The sequence below is a fragment of the Haemaphysalis longicornis genome, unplaced genomic scaffold, assembly GCF_048455015.1.
Source record: "Haemaphysalis longicornis isolate Haplotype H1 unplaced genomic scaffold, Haemaphysalis longicornis Haplotype H1 scaffold_2, whole genome shotgun sequence".
NCBI classification, from domain to species: Eukaryota; Metazoa; Arthropoda; class Arachnida; order Ixodida; family Ixodidae; genus Haemaphysalis; species Haemaphysalis longicornis.
This window is the reverse complement of record NW_027526295.1, coordinates 61,108,486-61,130,933: the sequence shown is the minus strand read 5'-3', so window position 1 is coordinate 61,130,933 and position 22,448 is coordinate 61,108,486. Positions and strand designations below refer to the sequence as shown.

Sequence of the window (22,448 nt, the reverse complement as noted above, 5' to 3'; positions counted from 1 at the left end):
TAAGAATACACCCTGGCAAAAGAAAATATGGATATGTTCAATGTGGTCAAATGATTGTTTTTAAACCGAAGCTTTTTATGCCACCCTTTCACCGTAGAACGCAAAACCAAAACGCAGCGCAGGAAAGTCAACTTTACACACTGGGTTTTTGCACAGAGTACATGGCGATGACGGTAGTGATGAAACGTGAAGTCCTTCAATTGAAAAACCCTTCCCGTGGTCGCAATCGAACCTGATGGCCCCACGTTATGAAGCCGACGTCGATCCAACTGGGCTTTTCGAATGCGGTCGAAGAATGGTGGGTCTTGGACTTTGACTGAAGTTGCATGGCGGAAAGCTTCGCGTTTTAACAGTATTTCTTTTTAGAAAGGAGCTTTGATTTATTTAACGGCGGAACTGTTGTTTCTACGGTAATGTGTGGGCCATAACGGGTTAAAGATACCAAGAAAATTCCGAGCGCTCATGAACGCCTGCCTCGGAGCTACCACCAAGCGTCCCCGGATTGCGAAGTGGCTTTAGGAAAAAAAACAAAACTGGCGAAGACCCTGAGGAGCGGCTGGCATTGCCGAGCAGCTAATAACGCCACAGCCGGAGCAACACCTGTTCCCCGGAAGCCCGGTGCGACTAGAGAAACACGTCGCATTCCTCGTGCACGTACGTACGCGCCGCCGCTGTGCCCCTGGTGTCGTCAGACGCTCCCGCGCATCTAATCGTTGGCATAAGCAACACGATGATATCATTGCATACCACGATGATTACTACTAGCACAGTGCAAAGCGAGAACGGAGCATGTCAATAAACAATTTAAAACTTGTACAAATGCGAGGCGATGTGTCATCAAGTGTTCACGTTGAAAAAAATCCTTTAGCTCGCTATGGTTCAACCCTTGCGCGACTTGGTGCAAGCTTCACCACTTTTTTTGCGATGTACGATCGTCTGGATGCACACAGGCAGGCGAGAAGTGACGGGAATCGTTAGTTTCGGGGCCGCGTTGATAAGGGATAATCACCATTACGGATCCCGTGGTGCGCGTACGCACGTGGGCACCTTTCCCGCGATGGATCTCCTTTTCGCAAGGACATAATGGTCCTTCATAAAGATTGAAAGTGAGGCTCATCGTCCCGCCACGGCAATGGGAGGTGTTTTTGCAGTAAAGAAGGTACGTATTTCAGAAACGTATTGCACGAGCGCGTTTCAAGCTAGAAGGGGCAGTTAACTGGGTGCCGGACGGTGAACACAGTCGCATAGATAGTCGAATTTTTAAGGTATCCGAGATATAATCGAATGGTATGGGTTTATTCCTCACCCTGGAGGCCTGTTTTCCGTCAATGTGTTTCAACATAAACTCAAAATGTTAACTAAACGAATAGCAGTAAACAGCCAGACCATTTCTACACAAATGAATAAATACATAGCTATATTAATGCCTAACTATAAGTAGATATCAACATAAATATACAAGCTAACAAAATTGAACGAGGAAGCGACCAGGAGCTTTGCCGACGTTTCAGAAAAGGACTTGTCTACATCAAGGAAAGAGACAAGAGACTTGCCTTCAGCAGGGCAACACTTGCCTTGACGAAGGCAAGTTTCATTGACGAAGCATTGGCAAAAAAGGTGGTCACAACCTTGTTCGATGTTTTATTTTCTTGTGTCCCCCACCGTTTTCCAAGTTTTATTGCTGCCTAGATAATTATCTATCTATCTATCTATCTATCTATCTATCTATCTATCTATCTATCTATCTATCTCTCTCTCTCTCTCTCTCTCTCTCTATATATATATATATATATATATATATATATATATATATATATATATATAAATATATAAATCTGGAGAACGATAAACTCACAAAGCGCGCAGAAAAAGTATAAGTGAAGAGTCGGATACACAGCAAGAACAATAACAAACAATGTTTACTTACGTAGCGGCAACGGGACTTGCCTTCATCAGAGTAAAGTTACATAATTTTACTGTGTAACTTGAAAGTAAAATCATGTAACTTTACTCTGATGAAGGCAAGTCCCGTTGCCGCTACGTAAGTAAACATTGTTTGTTATTGTTCTTGCTGTGTATCCGACTCTTTACTTATACTATAAATATATATATATATATATATATATATATATATATATATATATATATATAAATATATATATATATATATATATATATATATATATATATATATATATATATATATATATATATATATAGGAAATGAGGGGCGCGGTGAATTAAGACAGAATAAGAAAACCTCCGAAAGCAAAGGGGGGAATGCGGTAGGTCATAGAAACAGATGAGGAATTTTTTGAGTCATTCAGAAAGTGGTGAAATGCCCGCCGGGTGGGATCCGAACCAATGACCTCCAGAATACCGGTCTTGTGCGATGACCACTACGCTACCGGCGGGGCTGTTTCCCAAATACTTTCTCGGGTATTTATGTTAAGGCATTTTTTGTTTCCTCCACTTGGGGGTGGTAGCCAGCGCCACTCGAAGTACTCGGGGTGAAGGGAACGTCCCCTTCCCTTTACCCTGGGAAGGGAAGAAAAATACAAAGGTTATGAGAGGGTATAATTGGGAAAGCGGTGGCAGCTAAGGCAGCGCCGCTGCCACAGGAAGCTTTTCATTCCGATCTTGTCCCAACTAGCACAACCAACATATAGGTTGGGAGACCATGACGAGAATGGGCCGAAAATATTTTTCACATGTTAAGATCCTTTATTTTAAGGCCCGCCCTCCAGGTCAAGGCATGGCCGTCGCCCCTTACTTGCAGCGAAAACGTCCTCACCAGTTAAAAAACAGCGCCAAAAAACGATACGAGAGGGAGTCAAGACAAACACCGCACTGAACTGCCAACTGAGGTTTATTTAGAAGAACAATGAATATATACTATAATCAAAAACAAGGAGGACAGAAGGAAATTCATAACACAAACACACAAAAAATGAAAGTTCATTGTGGAAATGAAAGCAGCCACGTGTAATGCGTTGATCATAATCCTAGGTATCTTATCTCCCTGTCGTACAACTCGACAGAGGGTGTGCTCACGCACCTATCTCCCATTGTGTGGATGACGAAAGCGTCTTCCCCTTGTTTTTGATTCTAGTATATATTCATTGTTCTTCTTAATAAACCTCTGTTGGCAGTTCAGCGCAGTGTTTGTCTTTACTCCCTGTCGTATCGTTTTTTGGCGCTGTTTTTTCTAAGTGGCATCATGCACCAACTAGCCCGTCTCAGTTCACTTGTGCAGTCCTCACCAGCTTGGGAGACAGGGCGTGCCGAAAGGGGAGCTTGTCCGCTGTCAACTCGGCGTCGAGGAATCGAGCGCATCCCTGGTCGTCTCGGCTGTCCAGAACTTTCACTCCAGCCATGCGCAAACACCTGCCAGGATGGGGCAGTAAGAGTAATGTAGGTTTTTAGCGATCCACACCGGGTTTTGAAGTGTAGAAAAGTATATAATTTTAAGATTTTACACAGTTTTTCTTGTCCTAGTTATGGCTGTAAGCTGGTCTATGCGCACCGACCAATAAAAAGGCGATGGTAAGGGCCCACACGCCTTGAAAAACGGATTGAACTCATAGTTTTTCCCGAGGTCACCTTTCTGGACTTCAGGAGCGGTGCAGCAAAACCGTCGTTCGGCACCCCTGCGGTAACACGCAGGAGATGGTGGTGTATTAACCAGGCGAGACTGGCAAAATCACGAGCTTGGCGTTGCTTAGATGCCTGTTATTTGTAGTGAGTGAGTGAGTGAGTGAGTGAATAAACATTTAGACGAGCTTCAGGTGCTGCTGGTTTGGGCCCTGGCCGGTAGGGGGCCTCCTTTATTCCGGGAAGCCCTGGTCCGCGCTGCCAGCCTTGGCCCTCTCCACCAGGCTACGCTGGACTGAGTGTTCGGTGCTCAGCGTTACAGGATATATACCGGACATATGCCGGGTGGAGGAATGTCGCGGAAATAATCCCCTTCAGGAATGGAGACGGCCCCACCAAGTTCCGAGGATTGTTGACGTAGCAGAGAACAAGAGGGTAATTATCGTCTTCTGACCACACCACGGCGGCGGCTTCTCCACGAGACCCCGTGGTCACGCGAGACTGTTGGAACAGCTGCTTTTCGGTAGCCGACACCCTTCAACCCCTCCCCTAGGAGGAACGTGTACTCGCCGCCTCGGGCTAGGTCAGCCGCATGCAGGGCTTTGACCCGAAGGTTGCGGTACCTCAGTGAATATTCGGCAAATGGCAGAGTGACAGCTGTCTGCAGGAATTAGGGCCTTCGCTTGCGCGTGTACGAAATTTAGAAAGGCGTTCTCGAGAGAGTAAGTAATACCGAACAGGTTAAAGGCCGAACTCGGCTGTTAGAAAGGGTTCTCCTCTGCGCTCTAAGCCATGCACTTCCAGGCGAGACAAGAGGTCTCGACCGCTGAAGCTAGGTTGGGATTTGTCAGCCCCCTAAGTGAGAGGTAGACTTCAGGATTGCGTCGGAAGTTTAGAGTACAGCTGTGTACCGGGCAACTAGACGGGTACTGCGACGGGAACAGAGTCCCGGCCATCGTTTCTATAGAGCGGTTTGTGTACGCTCCGAGCATAGCAGAGTTCGACGAAGTATGAGAAGCTCGAGTGACTTGTACGCACTTAGAGCTAGCGTCTGTATTTGGAAGTTTTTCCTTTTCATTCCTTATGTATCCAGTTACTGCATTGTAAATAGTTTATAAAAAGTATTCATTTCTCTTCGTTAATCACAAACACATCGGGTTCGTCTCTTCGACCGCCATCTCAGAGAACTTCAACACCGTCGCACTGCGAGCCTCTTGCCAAACCAACCGGAGCCCGGGCGATTGTGTTCCTGATTGGCCCGGGACTTCGGGGAAACGAACGGCGTTAATATTTACTCAAGGTATAGAATATTGCACATAAAGGAAATAAAAACCCTAGGCATGAATTATACAAACAAAGACGGCAGCTGAGGGTGGCGACGGAAACATATTTCTGCAGGCCAAAATTGACGTGGACACCCCCAGGCGATCGAGTAACGTCGACCCAAAGCGAGCGAAAGGTAGATATGTTGGACTAAAGACCATCACGCAGTCTTTTTGACCGTATGTATTTATTATTTTCTATCACTTTTAGTAACATAGTTGAGTTCTCTGCTTCAATACAAGCTTTGTTGCGTTATCACCTTCCTGCCCGCCACTTCTGCCACGCTATCGTCTACAGCTAAGTTACAAGTGTATGGTGTGGTCACAGAAAAAGGCAGATGCGACCATCGCTTGTATGAGGCAAAAATGGAGCGAAACGCTACGCCTGATAACCGCGGGGCATAGCGATGTCGCCTATTCACTCATTCATCAAGCCAACACCGCCTTACACACATGGCCTAGCGCGTCGCATGCTTTTCAATGGGAAAGGAAAGGTAGAGACGCTTAGTTCAGGCACTCATCCGCTATTTGGCGCGCACCAGCGGACATACCGCCCTACGTCACTGTTTGCGAGTCGCGAACGCTGCATCCACTTCTACGACGCGTGACTGTCTGCTTGCCTGTTAGGGTTGGGTTTTAAGAGCAGTTTCGCCTAAATCTTACCCGTATCGATATATAGTGCCGGGCGCAGGGGGGATCTCATTCAACCTGTCGCTCGCTTCAGATTTGCTGCATTTTTCCGAACATAACTGACGGTCGTGGAAATGAAATAGTGGAAGAACATGTTAATTGTAGAGGAGACAAAAACGAATACAAAAAAACGATATGTTCGAACGATACAGCGAATATTTTACTGACTTCAATAAGGCTTGGTGTTGGGGTAGTTGGTATCTATACATAATGTAACAATAGCGCTGAACTTAACACGACGACGTCAGGATCAAGAAAAAAGGACAAACGAAACGGTAGATGCGCTACTAACAACTGTGAACAGTTTTAATAAACAAGACAACATATAAATACTCTTGCCACCTCGTATAACCACCCAGTGCAAGCTCGAATTACATCACCTCATACAACCGTTCTTTTTCTTGAGAAAATCAATCTCTCTTTCCAGCAACGAGACTGACGAAGCACTGACGCACTTGCCTTCGAGGCCAGAAACCATAAAAAATGCTTGACATATTTTCCTTGTAACCCTGTCCCTTGATTTAAAGAGCACCTTCGTGTTTGTGAAATGTGGAGTGCATTTGCACTTGTCGCAGTGCTGTGCCAGATTGCCATAAATAGCCGTCTGCTGACACAGCGCGCGATGCTCCTTCAGCCTTTCGTTCACACAACGTCCTGATTGTCCTATGTATGCCTTTTTGCAGGAAAGCGGGATCTTGAAAACTATGCCAACAGAGCACTTCACAAACTTCCACCAGTGCGTAACACCACAACTACTATCTCTATTAGTTTCAATTTTCTTGGTTTCCAGCGCTTTATTAACCCTATTGCACATGCTTCCAAGCTTATCTGGTGCGGAACAAAGTACCTGTGAGTCATGTCTGCCCCCTATTTTTTTCAAGCGATGGTACAAACCATGAATATACGGTATCACGACCGCACGTCTATCTGGTTTGCCACCCGTTGATTCTTTTCCATAAACAACAGCGGACATAACCAATCTTGCTACAGCACCGATTAAAGATACTGGATAGCCACTGTTTCTGAGCCTGGCTGTTTGGATGTCAAGGCTTTCTCCCATGGCATGATAACACAATTTTTTTATCACTTGCGTTAGACAACCTCTGGGTATGCCTCGCTTTACTAATTTACTATGCTCAGAATCAAAAGGAAGCAGCTGTTTTTCTCCCCCGGTATGGTAACACCCGCAAGTGTGCCCCTGTTGGAATCTACCGTTTCGTGTGTCCTTTTTTCTTGATTCTGACGTCGTCGTGTTAAGTTCAGCGCTATTGTTACATTATGAATATTTTATTTATATTTTCTCCCTGGAGGATGATTTAATAAAGAAATAATCGCTTTCACATTTTTTGTTCATGCGCTCACTGCTACCATTACTTTCCAAAAATATCACGTGCTTGTAAATTTCAGAACATTATGGAGAACATCAGGATAAGCCTCTGACGCTCCAGCCACATTGTCCGGGTGCTTCTACAGTACAGTCCTGATTTTTAAATGTACGTACCGATGCGGAGTGGGAACAGCGGGGACGAAACAAGACCGAAATTCGGAGGGGACAGAGGGGTTATGCCCTGTCAGAAAATTTCGGTGCCCATGATCCAAATAGGTAAGAGCGCAAAGGTAGCATCAGCCTCCGGCAGCACAAGTGAATTTGCATCCGTGGCAAAGGTGGTATTACCAGCGACAAAACAAGCCAGACAGGCATGGTGAAAACACGAAGGCGTATGAGCAGTGCCTAGGGAAAGCTAAACAGACTTTCAACTATTTAGCATAGTTTCCGAGAAGTGGCGCTGGCCGACGGACATGACAGCACGCAGGGAGGCTGCGGAGCGGGAAAGGGTAGGAGAGAGCTAACAGGAGAGTGGCTGATCGGCTATTTTTCGCTCACGCGTTAGGTAATGAACATACAGGCGGCGTTGGTCAAGCTCGACTTCAATCTGTGCAGTATTGATTCAAACATTCACTTTTCTTTGTTATTTTTCTCTTGAGTTCGATCATGTGCCCCAGAAGATCAGTAGGACGACTGTGGACAAACGCCAGGCTTTGGGTTCTTTTTGTCATGGAGAGGATTGTTGCTGTTGGGTTGCTACTACGCCAAACTAATAATTTTTGTTTTATTGCCAAACATAAAGGCAAACTACGGCACGTTATTTGTATGCTCCGTGATCACTGACTTGGAAACACTCAAAACGTAGTCTTTCTCGGTAGAAAACAAGCTTTAATCCGCGCGTCATGCGAAACTGTGCCTGCTGCAAATTCACGGGGTATTCACGGCGCCGAAGGTCGGTGAGATTTTTCGCCCTTTTTCACGGCGACAGCAGCCGCCATTTCAAGCTGTTAGGTAACATTACGTCATTTTCTGGCATGCTGAAGTTGCCGTTGTCCGACGTAATCGTTCACGCTAACTGTTTAAGTTACGTCACTCCTTCTCAGCAAATCACAGAGATTGCGTGATATACAAGTCGTGCTGTTGTTGAATAGCAAAGACAAGCGTAGGTTGTCATGTCCGCTGCACTTATTCTAGTTTTTTTTGCCAGCCAAGAATTATGCGCTTTCAGTAAAAAGAAATAAGGCAAATTTTAGGACTGGTTCCCGTAAACGGCATGAAGCGACAAAAGGACGACTGGAGACAAAACTTTGCCAACCGGAAGCATGTGATCAAAACTGGAAGCCAATCAGAAAAGACTTCCAGCAAAATCACAGTTCCCTGTAAATTTTTGCAGTCGAAAATAGGGCCAACGGTCAGTTTCTTTCGTGTTAGCTCTAAATGTTTAGATATGACACCATGCAGCGATGAAAGCACGGCAGTGTCTTTGCTAGCATCGTAAAACAGTGACCTTTCTTGATAAGGAATGCTGCCAAATGTGCCGCCTTTTATATCTTTTTCTAACCATTCAGCGAAATGTTGCCAACCGAAGATTGTTTTAAAGGGAATCTCTTAACCTGTTACCCAAGGGTCCTGCCGCGACCGCTGGTGTGAACAAAAAACTCCCGCCAACAAAAATAAGATACTGGCACTACCAGGAATCGAACCTGGAATGCCTAGAGAAACGGAGCGACTGCCCGTTGTCTTACCGATCTAGCTACCAGCCCACGCGGAGAGGGCGGAGACAGACGGAGCACTCACTGAGCGCATTCCTCGGTGAAATTCCACGCATAGCGTTATGCTTCCTCTCGCGCCGCTGTGAGCTCCGCCCACGTCACGTATGGCGGCGCTGTGTGCGCCTTGCACACGCTCTAGGAATTACAAGAATTGAACGAAGCTGACACCAATGCATGACACCTCACTTCTCCTCATTCTCTGCCGCCGAACCCGTCGCCTCCGTCAGCGGCGTCGAGACGAAGGAAAAGTGAGACAGCCTAACGGTGGAGTTGAGGTTTCTTTTATTTAATAAAAAGCATTTCCACTCAGGTGCTTCACCAATACAACTCATCCGACCACTGTTCATTATTCTTGCATTCTGTTAACCTTAGCAAGGAATAACTCTGATTTCAAAAAGCCGTGGTTAAGTGCATTTCAATTGTCTCTGGTTGTACTCTTTGCTGATTCACGCGTTTGAATTCAAGTGACGATCTGCCGCGGTGGCTCAGTGGCTAAGGTGCTGCGCTGCCGAGCACGAGGTAGTGGGCTGGCTACCCGGCCGACGCGGCCGCTCTTATAATGGAGGCGAAAATAAAAAAAATGCCCGTGTTTACGAGAGTCGAACACTACAAGTAAAAAAGCTTGACGAATATCACAGGCTAGACGTAAATGTCCCGAGGAATTTTCGTTTTCACCCAGGAGTTTTGACGCACATGTGCGTTCCGTGACGCGAAAGAACGTGTTTACGTAATTCGGAGGATCGTGCTGGTAAAGCTTTTGGGTATGTGCAAAAAATGTCCCTTTAGCTCTGCATTTGTCAATGCAGTGACGATAATGTTCCTGGCGTCCGTCCTATTATTGGAGAGGATAACTGCTGGTGGTTGTTCAAGCATAAAAAATGCTCGCATTCGGACGCGTGTCCCCAAAGGCCCGGAGAAAGCGGATGGCAGTTCATTCACCTGGCCATGGTGTCGCCGCCAGAGCAGTTGGCCTTCACAATGCTCTCCAGGGCAGCCCGATTGAATGCGAACGTTTGGGGGTGTCTGCTTGGACGGGGAATTCGGGCCCCCGCCCACAATGGACCCAGGTACGCGGGCTCCGAGGCGTTCAGGTTGTGCACCAGGTACCTGGAATGGTAAAATTTTCACGGACGCGGAATCAGTGAGGTACTTTGCGAGTGTGATACATAAAAGAGAAGTTGGCGTTATGTGCATTTTGCATAACCCAACCTCCACAGGATGAGTGTAATTTTCGCTATTGGGGTTTCCTTCACCATGGGACATTTGAAAAATAAAGTTTAGATGGGCAACCTACCAGCGTCTGTTTACCCCCAAGATTTCCCGTATTGGCGCGGTAGTCGGGTCCTGAGCCCTGAAGAATGTGCCCCCACTTCCGCATGAGGCATCCTACGCTTCATGGCAAGGGGATCAGGGAATGCCTTCTTTATCAGAAATATTGTCCTGATAAGGTAGAACATTACCCATGACTTTAAATACGATGAAGACATACTATGCAATGGTCAGTTGCTGTGCTAGTGCTAACGCAGCTAAAGTATGGTAAAAAGTGGTTGGTTAAGGCTACTTTCAAATTTTCTACCATTTCTGCTTGGGTTCTGCCTTTTATTCTTATGGAAATATTCTATAACACCGCCCGCAAGGAAGGTCACTGTCTGCGCCCTGTGGCCTCATATTTGGCTTGCGTGTTGTTTCCCAAAGCGGGGCTCAATATATAACGTATTCAGAGGATAGTATGTTGGATAATTGTTTGGTAGTATGTTGGATAAGGAGAATCGTCTATATGGAAACAAACCAATGCATATACTGCGCCAGGAGGCAACGTCGATGCGCCGTATTGAATGTGACAATGCAGTACCGAGTTTGACTGTTTGTGAAAGTTGAATGCAAGGGCGAGAAACCCGCAAATAGACTCCACGTTCAGTTGAATCCCAGAGCGGCCGCTCCCATTGAAAGACGCAGTGTGATCCGGGGGAGTGTTATGGGCTTGAAATTACCTTTGACAATATAACCTTATTATGTAGGTGCGCATGCATGGCTGCCTTCGTGTGCATTGTTATGCTTCTTGTGCACAAAACCAGACTAACCAGATGTTTTCTGCGTGATTTGTGTTTAGAGATGCATACAGAAATGAGCAGCACGGAAAGAGTTTAGCAAAAAAGAAAAAAAAGAACTGCGCCTCACAAACGAGCAGGCACAGTCAAAGCGTAGTGGCAAGCTGATGTGCATAAGGTTTTGTACTCGGTCATATGCTCGATATCTGGGTGAGTAAAATATATGAAACTTGAATGTCTGGATGGTTGGAGTTCGTTCTCGACAAGACAAAGAGCGCGAAGTGTGGCGGGTAATACTGTATTAACCGCCTTACACTCTGTATTCGGGAGCTTTCAATATTTTTGAGCTACGTTGATTGACACACCGAGGTTATTAGCATTTTCGGTTCAGACGAAAATACACAATAGCCTGTCCTCACATTACACACAGTGAGAGAAGATTCAACCCAAATTAATCGCTGGACGTGAACCAAGTACGCAGTTTGTTGCGTAAGAACAGTTTCACTAAGGGATCGTAGTGTCGTTTACCAGAGCAACTATTTACGTTTGTATAAATATGAGTTCTTTTTCACGAACGCAGCTCACGTTGAGGTAGCGTTGCTACAGACAAATGAGTACGCATGAACGAAAAGAAAACAATAAGAGGAAGATACCGCCCCGTCTATGATGACTGGAGAGGGGGACTACAGGATGCTTAGCAGCACTGGTGTTCGGGACGTTCATTGGGCTACATTAGCAACCCTTGGCAGTGAGAACGTGTTTCATTTAAACGGAAAGCTAGATGTTCAAATAGGACAGTAAAATAAGAGAAAGGAGTAGCGCTATCATAGATGCTCGTGGAGATGTGACCTAGGCTACTTTGGCCGAAGTGAGAGGCGCTGTCTCGACCTAACACTGCCAGTCGAAATGAATTTTGTTGCAAGACCTCGAGGTTGATTTTGCTTGATTTTGGCCGGCCGGAATAATAGCTGTGACACACGGCAACCCTACATCTCGTTTAAAGTAAACCCCTTTCCCCACGTCGAAAGACATTCTTTGGAAAGGAGTGGTGCTAGTGACACAAAGCTACTCCCTATCTCGGTTATGTTGTTCCCGTAACTGACAGCCCATTAAAGTGGCGCTAGAAGTTCTGCGGAAAAACCATGCACAATAAGAAAAATCAAGTGCGGCTAATAGACCTTCTTCGTTGTTTTAAAAAGGAACCGTGCATTTTATTGTTGTTTAAAAAAGAAATGGATAAGTCAGATATTTCTATTAAAAAGCAATGATAGAGTGCTTTTTTTATCTGTCCCGTGCCTAATCTGGCTACAGTAGGTAGGTGTTAACAACAATACATTGCCATTGGGCTTGTATGGTGAAATTAATTTCATTGAAATTTTAACAAGTGATGAAAGTATTAAGGAATCACATTTGGTCTCATTAAATTCAGATGTGCTTATGATTTGCTAGCGCCTGCTTACGAGGCTGCACCGCTGCTCCTTTCCTACTGGGAAAGGAGAAAGGCGAACGCCCTTTACGGGAAAACCCCGCTGTGGTAGAAGAAATTCTCCTTTGTCGTTGGTCACGTAGGCGAACGCCGTTTCGGTAGCAGCCCTTCTCGGCAAAGGCCTTTTAGGCGCCCTTGTGTCAGGGGTAGAAGGGAGTTGCCCATGCTTGGAAGTCGACACAGCCATTTACGGAAGCTGTTTTACGTAAAAGCTCAGATGATGACTACATTATTCTTTGTAACGACGTGAAATTAACCGTCTCACCGTCACCCCATGCACGCTCAGCAAGAACATTTGAATCCCAAGACAACTGATCGGCTGACGACAGAGCCCAAGGTACGGAAACCTACTTCGTAATTTATTACCATAGTGACAGCCGTGAACTGGAGGCTAGAAGCATTTCAAGGAGCCACCGGTCTCAACCAAAGAAATTGGGTAAGAAACTGTTCACGGGAACTACGAGAACTTCGAATAAACCCAATATCATCGTGAACCATGCATTGGGTTTGTTTATTTGTGTTTTGCTTTTGCCGCCCGGCTGAGCCGGTCTGTGTTATCCGTCTTGTGTGTACCAAGGGAGGCGCGTCCTGTCATGGAGCCCCTGAAGCCCCGCGGAACGGCCTTTACGGCGTACCACCCCCAAACAAACGGACTAACGAAACGCCTGAGCAAGACAATCGCGGATATGCTGTGTATGCACGTCGACGTTGAACATAAGACTTGGGACGAGGTCCTACCGTATGTCACGTTTGCGTACAACACAGTGATTCAGGAAATCACACAGATGCCACCGTTCGAGCTTGTCTACGGAAGACGGCCGACTACGAGGCTTGACGCCATTGTACCCCACATGCAAGAAAACGACCTCAACGCCGACGTCCAAGGATACCTTCAGCGTGCGGAGGAGGCTCGCCAGCTCGCGTGAGTTCGCACAACGGACCAGCACCTGGTGGATGCGAGACGCTACTACCTCCGAAGACGAGACGGCGAGTACCACCCAGGGGATCGTGTGTGGGTTTGGACTCCCATACGACGACGTGGACGAAGTGAGAAACCTCTACGACGGTTTTTCGGACCCTACCAGATTCGACAAACGTGTTGGCCAACTAACCTACGAGGTGATCCCCGATGGTGATTCCGGAACATCACGATGACGCACGCGGCCCGAAGTCGTCCAGGTGGTTCGCTTAAAACCTTTCTACGTATGATGACGGACTTATATTTTTTAAGTGCGAATGCACTTTATAAGCGACCCTGAATTCCGTTGACCGCCGTCCGTCCACATAGCAACAGCTGCGGGTGCGCGCGCTCCTCGTCTTCCTTGGCAACGGGGGGAGATGGGCGCGCGCTGCCTGGCCGCTGACATGGCTCATACCCACGTGGGGCATTGACCAGGAATCTCCTCGTCTTCCTTGGCAACGGGGGGAGATGGGCGCGCGGTGCCTGGCCGCTGACATAGCACATACCCACGTGGGGGATTGGCCAGGAATCGGGCGTGAGAAGGGCTAATGCACCCGCTTAAAGGAGTACTGACACGAAATTTCAAAGCTGAGATCCGCTCTAGCAATCAAGTACAACGACAACACAAATAGGTGTCTGTGCATGGCACATACCCACGTGGGGGATTGGCCAGGAATCGGGCGTGAGAAGGGCTAATGCACCCGCTTAAAAGAGTACTGACACGAAATTTCAAAGCTGAGATCCGCTCTAGCAATCAAGTACAACGACAACACAAATAGGTGTCTGTGAATAAATGCATCTTTCTTTCTTTGTAGTTGTGTGTGTGTGTGTGTGATCTCTCTTTCGCGAACATTACCGAACTTCTTGTATTACAGCGCACTACAAACAGGACACAGGGAAGGACGCAGTAGTGCGCTGTAGTGCGCTGTAATACAAGAATGTCGAAATACCAACTCGCCCATCAGTCCACACTCGTCATTACCGAACCGCGCAAATTCACCTCGTGCATTCGCACTTTCACATTCTTCCCCTCGGGGAAATGCGGGGAAATTTTTATTTATTCGGACTGTCGCTTGTGCTATCATCGGTCGATGCACTCTTAAAGGGATTGGGGGGGGCAATTCCGCGAACCATGAATTAAGTTTGTCTATTTGTGTTCTGCTTTTGCCGCCCGGCTGCGACTGACTTTTATCGGTGTTGTGTGTGCCAATGGAGGTGCGTCTTCCGTTCTTTCTTTCTTGTCCACATGCGTTATCGCTTCTGATAGGGGGAGAGTTCCGACCTAACGTGAACAGCCTAGACTAATCTTCGTTGATCTACAGGGTTGTGGACACAATTCGAGTATTCCAGAAACCTTTGCGCCGAGTGATAAATTCCCGCTGAGCAGATTCCGCGGCATTCGAATCACCGACACCCGTCTACGCACGTCACTTAATTGTTAGGGGAGCATAAGTTCGGTCCAATAAAGTTGTTTTTCTTCAAGACAGCTGCGTCGTCTTTGGCTACGTGACAATATGTTTGACGTAGGAAGGATGGCTTAAATGTAGAATCTTGAGAAACGCCATTTAAGGTGTAAAATATCTTTGGAGCACCATTTGACCTAACGTTGGTGGTTCAATGCTCTTGTGCGTTCGGTCGTGTGGGAGCACATTGAGTCCTATTTTAATAATCGATTACGCCATTCGGGGCTGGTTCTCAGGCTGAGAATGTATTGACGTAGACACTACTGATTCTCAGTCGCTTAAGAGAAATCCGCGATTTTATATAGCGTGTTACGGAGGGTAATTTGGAGTGAACAAATATTACATTTCCTGTGCTCTGCGCACGCGTAGTGAAATGAATGAAATAAATTTTAGCTGGAGCTGGTACATAAAATGGCTGCAATAAAAACTCATGGCTGTTCTGGCGTAGAAAAACAAAAGTACCACACATACTGCCAAGACACCCCAACCTCGGGACGTACATATTGTTGTCGAAATGAACAAAACTGCCACGTAACATAAGAAGGATTCAACAGTTCTTTCATCTTGGCAGTCGCTTTGAGATGGTGCCTTGCCGGATGTCAAGCATTAGACTTATTTTGGAGGGGAGGCCAAATACCAATTTTTATACAAAGGCTGTTGCACTCATAAGCAAAATATTAATGTAATTGAATGTGCCACAAAGGAACAGCAAACAAGTAGGCATATTTCATGGGAACATTTCCAACGAAAAGCACTTCCCAGTTTGCCGATTTTGACATTATGGACGCCTGTTTGAGGGTGATTTTGAAACTGTGCACACCTGTTTGCGGGTGTTTAGGCAACAATCCATCATAAGTAAACTTCAGCCGTCACCGTAGTTAAAGCATGGCACTCAGTACGATTGCTGAATCTCTTGCCTCTTTACCCTGTTTTCGCTGGAAGAAACAAAGAAACTCCGATAAAGAGCAGTACCAAAGCAGGCTTCGTTACCTGAGGTTCTCGACAATGACGAAAGACATCACGGTGCTCCACAGGAACCACTGGGTGTCTCTCGAGACGTTCGCCTGTTGCAAGTACCGGAAAAGGGTCTGGCGGGCGCTCTCCGAGTCGGGATTATTCACGAACAATGTGAGTTCACTGCGCACCATGTCACGGTAATTTGTGACGAACAGCAAGTGGTTGCAATGGCGTCCCCAGGTGGAATTGACTTGAAGAACAACATTGTCGGCTATTCTGCCGTCCTCGAACATGTCGATGACGCAAAATATGACCGCGGCGTATTGGGGTCTTTGGTCGGAGAGCTCTGCAATTTCATGAAATGGAACAAGGTGGTTGTTTATCCGAGGTACCTGTCGAATAAATGGCTCAAGACGTTAGCGGCAATGCTACACATTGAGGCGTGAGTGCAGAAAAGCAAATAGAAGGAAACGTGGAGTTAAGTAGACTTGGACGAAGAAAACAAGGTAAGACAGGTACAGGCACCTGTATCTGTCTTACTTTGTTTTCTTTACCCACGTCCAGTGTGCGCCACGCTTTCTCATTTCTTTCAGCACGTACTAACTACCTCAGCAACAAGATTTGGTTGAAAACCAGGCACCTTTTGAAGCTGTACCCGTGCATTGTGCAGCATATTTACAGCAGGTGACTGTCTAAAAAGTGGTTAGAAATATATTCACCCTTATTTTCTGGAGACTTCCGACCAGCTGATTACGGAACCCAATAACACTGTGCTATGAATGTAATGATGTTCACAAAACCCGCAAACCGTGGGAATTAGTATTGAATCGACATTTTAAAGATAGGTGGCCCAGTGAATGCCTGGCACTAAAGCAACATTTCGTGCATGCGGGCGCCAGGATGCGTATGGTGCAGGGCTATGCGCCCACTATAGGAAACACAGGACTGATGCATGCGGAGGATACTTTAAGATGATGTTCTTCAACCCTCCAGTAAGGGCTCCAGCAGCTGAGCAGCTGAATATTCCAGAAGTAAGAAGAAAGAAAGGGAAATACTGTTGGGCTGCTGCATTTTTGTTCGCTAAAATGAAACCGAATCAGCGCTCTGTGCTTGTGTTGCTCTGTAGCTGCACCATTTCGTTTAACGTGTTAATTCTTATGTTCCATTTTTCGATGATAATGCTGAAATGTAGACATGTCGCGTCAAACGGGAGTCTAGGCACAATGGTTGCAAATCGGACTAGTGCGCAGTTGAGGCGAACAAGATATTTTGAGCAAATAGGTGAAGACGACTGAAATTCTCCTATCGCTGTTTTTATTTCTTAATTATTCCCCTTTGGGCGCCTACGTTTTGCTTTGTTAGTTACTTTTTGAAAACACTAATAAGCAGATTCACAATGTTTCAGAAAAAATGGATCATTAACATTTATGGTGATTTCCGGTTAAAAAACGCGGCTCGCTATACACACACCGGCCTGCAACTTAGCCATGACAAGCGGTCTCTTGAGGGCGCTGGCCAGCGCGGAGTTGTTCTTGATGGCCGAAAGCTGGCGCTGCAGATGAGTCAATCCACGCCGAATGACCGTAGGGGCCGCAGGGTAAACGGAATTCCAGGATCTGGCCGGACTAGCCCACAACAGTCCCAGCGCTAGGCCAACCGTGAATCCCAGTGTCAGGATGCTGAGCCTGTAGCCGAGACCAGGACGGCAGAAGCCTCTGTTCGCCATATCTGCGTGCTGCGCGAGTGATAAACAGACGCTGCGTGAATAGGGCAGCGTGCGTGCTCTGGCATCCACTATGCATCGCATTCAATCGGCAGCCGTCACCTACCGGAACATCTCCCAACACTCCCGCCTGCTTTGCGGACAACTTTCCCCTCCTTCACAGTCGAGGCTGCCACATGTGGCGCCTTCTTTGTGGCGCTGCACCATCATACGCAAACCTTCCTCACACCTGTATCAGTGCATACGGGTTCTCACCGTTTTTCTTCTCCCAACTGTCTCTTGTGTAATGCGCCGCGCACATTCTATGCCTCCCTTTGTCAATGTCCACGCGCCCTCACGCTGAACCCCCTCCAACCCTCTATGGACCTTCTCCGTGGCACTCATATGCTTAGACCATGACCGCCATTAAGTGCTGATGGACCTGACTTTCGATGAGGGCCACTCCTCCACTATAAAATCAGAGTACCAAGTAAAAGTGGTTTCTCTCTATCTCGTACCTGCGAAATTATTTGTCGTAGCTTTATAAGTACTTGCTTGACATTTCACAAGGGCAATCGGTATTTTTTCGAGAACGCAGAAAAGCTGAACACATTGATGCAACACAATTATAATGGGTCAGTAAGTGCGATTTTGGGGCAACCATTAGAAGCTATGGGTGGTAGGGCATATGACCACAGTTGGCGTGTTTAAATGCTTAAAAACCACATTGATGACTTGCAACGCAGAGTAGATGTGGTTATGCCATTTGTAGTTGAATTTAGGACTCCCATAATTAGCATAAATGCTATGTTGCTCTTCATTTTTACTTTCGTCATCACCAACACCGGCAGATTTTTTGGAACAACCACCGCAAAGGTGTCCACTGCGACACAGCCGCCGCGAATGGCAGTGAGAGGGTTTAGCATTGGTCTGCAGCATAGAGGACGGAATGAATGCTGCGCAAGGGTTTCTAGTGCTGACCAGTCGGGCACGTGAAGCGTAATAATGCGGCAGCACATGCTAGAGGACGCCACGGTAAATAGTGCCCACGGGGTTATACATAGAGCAGATGCCTGGGTTCACCCCAGTGTTGTACGGAACGGCGTTCCAAGGCACAGCGTTCCTGTAACTAGTTCCTTTCGGGAGGAACAGAGGAACGCCACCGTTCCATTAAGAGTGCGTGGAACTGTAGCGGTAACTCGTTACGTTTACGGAGGAATGGAGGAGGGAACATTGTTCGTTCTTTAAACGTTCCATCGCTAGGGTTTGACTGTTTTGATGTCACAGCTTTAGGGCTGGAGCTAGTACAAAAAGCCACAGGCCACTGCTGTCTTTCTCTTCCTATGAGGTGTCCAATTTGTCCACCCTTCTGCAGAACGTATTTCCTCGAAAGTGGAAGGAAGAGGAATAACCACGCAGCGGGCCGCAGGCTGTCGCGCACGGCGATGTCGCTACATCGTCTGCAGATGCGCATGAGACAGGTGCTTCGGTGCCCCTTTGATTTTTCTTCTGCTGTGACTTTTTCTTTGTATACACAAAATCTGAGTAGGAGAAGACGTGTCTGCACCGTGTCTATCACACGCGTGTTCTCTACAGTACAACCAGCCGAAAGAGCCGTACGAGACTTCCCTGCTGGGTTGCCCAGCGTTGCGCTCACCGCGTGTAAAAACAGGGCGTCAAGTTCCCAGCCTCGGATTCTTGAAATATTGCCGCTGCCGCCCAAAGCGAGCGAGAGCTACATCTCACGCGACACAGCAACCATTCTTGAGTTGTGCAAGCCGAATCTGACTTGGGACCTTCTATCGCCCCGCGGCACAGACATGGCGCTCGAACCTGCCGCTCTGAATATGACCACCCACTGAGCCGACGTGCGGTTTCATGATGTGCCAGGTTTAATTTGATGATTTGTTTTCGAATTTTGCTTGTAATTATTGTGCCCCTTTCCTTAGCATCAGAGCAGTGCGACGACTGTGCTGTAATATTACGGACCGGTTCCGACCAGGGCTTCAGTCGGGCACCGATGGCGAGCCGAGTCGTAATAGAGTATCTGGTGGCTGCTGCCGTGCACAGAGTTCCTCCGTTCTGACGGCGAGAAGCCGGCGGCCAAACTTAAAAACTGTTTATTGCATGGCTAAGTATATAGGAATAAGGAAAGTTACAGGAGACAAGGCTGTGAAGAAATGCGAACATGAATTCTCATCTTGGCACGAATTCTCAACTCATGAATTCTCAACTCAAGTAACACTCCGAAGCTCTTTTTTTGAGGCACCGGTGATCCCGCTTGGGAAAATGTAAGGAGCAAACCACAACGGTCAAAGTTGTGCGCACGGCACGATAGCGCGTTTTAACGGCCGTCAAACAAAATATACACAAAACAACCAATGTCCGCGGAGAGGCGGGTTGCATGCTAGCACACGCCTATGAGGACAAGTGCAGGCGGTCTCCTGAGCCTGAGGGACTGAACCAACGTCTCCTCAGTTACAACACGGTTGTACCCTCAAGAGCTTTGTTGAAGGCTGTGGCTAGCGTTCCATCCAGACGGAATGATATACAAGTGCTAAAGTTCCGTCCAGACAGAACGGAGCGCAGCGGGTTATCCTTCCGTCCAGATGGAATACAACTGAGAGCTTAGCGTTCCGTCCAGACGGAGCCGGCGTGAAATATGTACAGTTCCGCCCACACGAAAGCAAAACCGGCTGATTAGACGTCATCGTGAGTATACATATTTGTTGTAGGGGTTGAGCCTCGGATAATGGCACTATCGCAACGGGTTAGATTCACTTCGGACATACTTTTTTTGCGTGGTTGTGCAATAGTTTCGTAAGAGCTAACTTCGCTCCCACTTTACAATTGACGCGGTGAGAGCGGTAGTTCAAAATTTTGTACTCTACAGAGCCAAGGCCGACGTAGCCATCGCTGGTTACGGCCGATCTCCTGTAGTTATTACCAGGCTACTCAGTGAGCGGAAGCGGTTTGGCCGGTTGGGTAAAGATCAAAAAAGACTGCTCTCACTGAAATATTGTGAAGCGGGTGGCGGCTGGGAGATCCGCTGGGATTAACCTAGAGTTATTCCGATCATCTCTGATTATTAATAATGATTAGTACTAAAGAGTGATTCTAATAGAATCGCTCGGTTCTGGGTCTCCATAACAAGTCGCTCAAGTCCCAGAAGTGTCCTCAGCGACTAGCCAATTGGAGAGCGGTAAGGGGCGCAACTTCCAGCTTATGGAGAGAACAAGGGGAAGGGGAAGCAGATGCACAGTGCATCCTGCAAAAGTACGATGCTCTGCTCACTGACCTATCTTTATTTCCAGTTTTTCTGACAAATGCACAAATACGAAAAAAAAACCTTGTGGCCGTGTGTACTTCGATAATCGCATTGGGCGCTGGAAATAAGCGTATGCCAGTGAGCAGAGGATCGTACTTTTCGAGGATGCACTGTGCCGCCGCTCGCCCCTTCCCCTCGTTGTCTCCCTAAGTCGGAAGTTGCGCCTCTTACCGCTCTCCAATGGGCTAGTCGCAGCGGCCACTTCCGGGAGTTGAGTGACTTGTTCTGGCGACCCAGAACCGAGCGATTCGATCAGCGATTTGGTCCTCGGTGAAAAGTAGTTCGTCGCTGGTCGCGTCACTCCCCAAATCGCTTGCAAAATCGCTCCATGTGGTTAACGCTTGAGCAGTAACCAGATGCAGCGATTTTTGCAAGCGACGCGACTAGCGATGCGACAGGGATGCGCAATCGGTCGTCCCAGTCGCTCGCCGAGGCAGTCACATGAAAGCGATCGCGCGAGCGACGCGACTAGCGATCCCAATATTGCCGCACAGCGCCCAATACGATTATCCAAGTACACACGGCCGCAAGGGTTTTTTTCTGTGTGCATTTGTCACAAAAACTGGAAATAAGGGTATGTCAGTGAGCAGAGGAACGTACTTTCCCGGGATGCACTGTGGCGCCACTCGCCCCTTCCCCTCGTTCTCTCCATAAGCCAGAAGTTGCGCCCCTTACCGCTCTCCAATTGGCCAGTCGCTGAGGCCACTTCTCGGAGTTGAGCGACTTGTTCTGGCGACCCAGAACCAAGCGATTCGATGAGCGATTTGGTCCGCGGCGAAAAGTAGTTCGTCACTAGTAGCGTCGCTCCCCAAATCGCTTGCAAAATCGCTCCATGTGGTTAGCGCTTTATAGTCAGTGAGCCGAAGCGGTTTGGCCGGTTAGGTAAAAATAAAAAAAGAAGACTGCTCTCTACGGAACTTTATTGACAGTTGCCTTTCCGTGTGCACTGAACTCGACACTTTTCTCTTCGTCTAATATTCGCACTGACTCTGGCTAGTCAGTGAGTGGAAGCGATTTGGCAGGTTCTGGAAAAATTAAAAAGACTGCTCTCAACGCCAGTTGTGTTTTATCTGGACGGAACTTTAGTGACAGTTGCCTTTCCGTCTGGACGGAACTCGACACTTTTGTCTTCGGGTTCCGTCCAGACGGAATGGCCACTGTCACTAAAGTTATGTCCAGAGGAAACATACCTCTTGTTGAGAGCAGTCCTTTTTTATCTTTACCCAACCGGCCAAACCGCTTCTGCTCAATGACTAGCCAGATTCACTGTTAATCCTGGGTAATAATTACAGGAGATCGGGCGTAATAAGTGACGGCTACGTCGGCCTTTGCTCTGTTGAGTACAAAATTTTGACCAACCACTCTCACCGCGTCAATTGTAAAATGGGCGTGAAGTTCGCTGTTACAAAACGCTGGCACAACCACGCAAAAAAAGCATGTCTAGGGGGAATCGAACCCTTCGCGATAGTGCCTTTATCGGAGGCGCAACCCCAACACGAAATATGAATACTGAGAGACGTCGGCCAGGAGTCGTGGTGAAGCGTTTATTGCAAGACAACGGTGCAACCAGCTTTGGTGTGAGACCAGCCAAGATGGAGCCCGAAACGAACGCGCTCGTCGGCGAGATGATGATGGTAATGGGAGTGTTCCTGGCTGGTTCAGGTTGTGATGAGATTGACCAGTACAGAACACGATATCCTATAGGACTGAGTAACTGTGCTCACACTATTTCCCCCCGGGCGGCGATGCGGCCATCTGGCCGAAAGTCGAGGGGATGGAGAACGGCAGACGAACGGCT

The 22,448-nt window shown here is 47.4% G+C and overlaps 1 protein-coding gene across 1 annotated transcript; it reads right to left on the bottom strand.

Annotated features, from left to right (window-relative positions):
- Positions 1 to 3,239: 3,239 nt before the first annotated feature.
- Positions 3,240 to 15,811, bottom strand: LOC144167997 (glycoprotein-N-acetylgalactosamine 3-beta-galactosyltransferase 1-like). Its single transcript, XM_077697099.1, has 3 exons — positions 15,654 to 15,811; positions 9,645 to 9,812; positions 3,240 to 3,387 (listed from the first exon to the last, which is right to left on the bottom strand). Exons 1-3 carry the CDS (start codon positions 15,809 to 15,811, stop codon positions 3,240 to 3,242), a joined length of 474 nt encoding a protein of 157 aa, XP_077553225.1.
- Between the last annotated feature and the right edge of the window lie 6,637 nt (positions 15,812 to 22,448).

What these genes read in the sequence shown, in the direction of transcription:
- LOC144167997 (XM_077697099.1), bottom strand. Translation starts at nt 15,811, where the DNA reads ATGGTGCGCAGTGAACTCACATTGTTCGTGAATAATCCCGACTCGGAG. An exon ending in GTCATTGTCGAGAACCTCAG is followed by an intron (nt 9,813 to 15,653) that starts GTAACGAAGCCT and finishes TTACCATTCCAG; the next exon opens with GTACCTGGTGCACAACCTGA. An exon ending in GGCGGCGACACCATGGCCAG is followed by an intron (nt 3,388 to 9,644) that starts GTGAATGAACTG and finishes CCATCCTGGCAG; the next exon opens with GTGTTTGCGCATGGCTGGAG.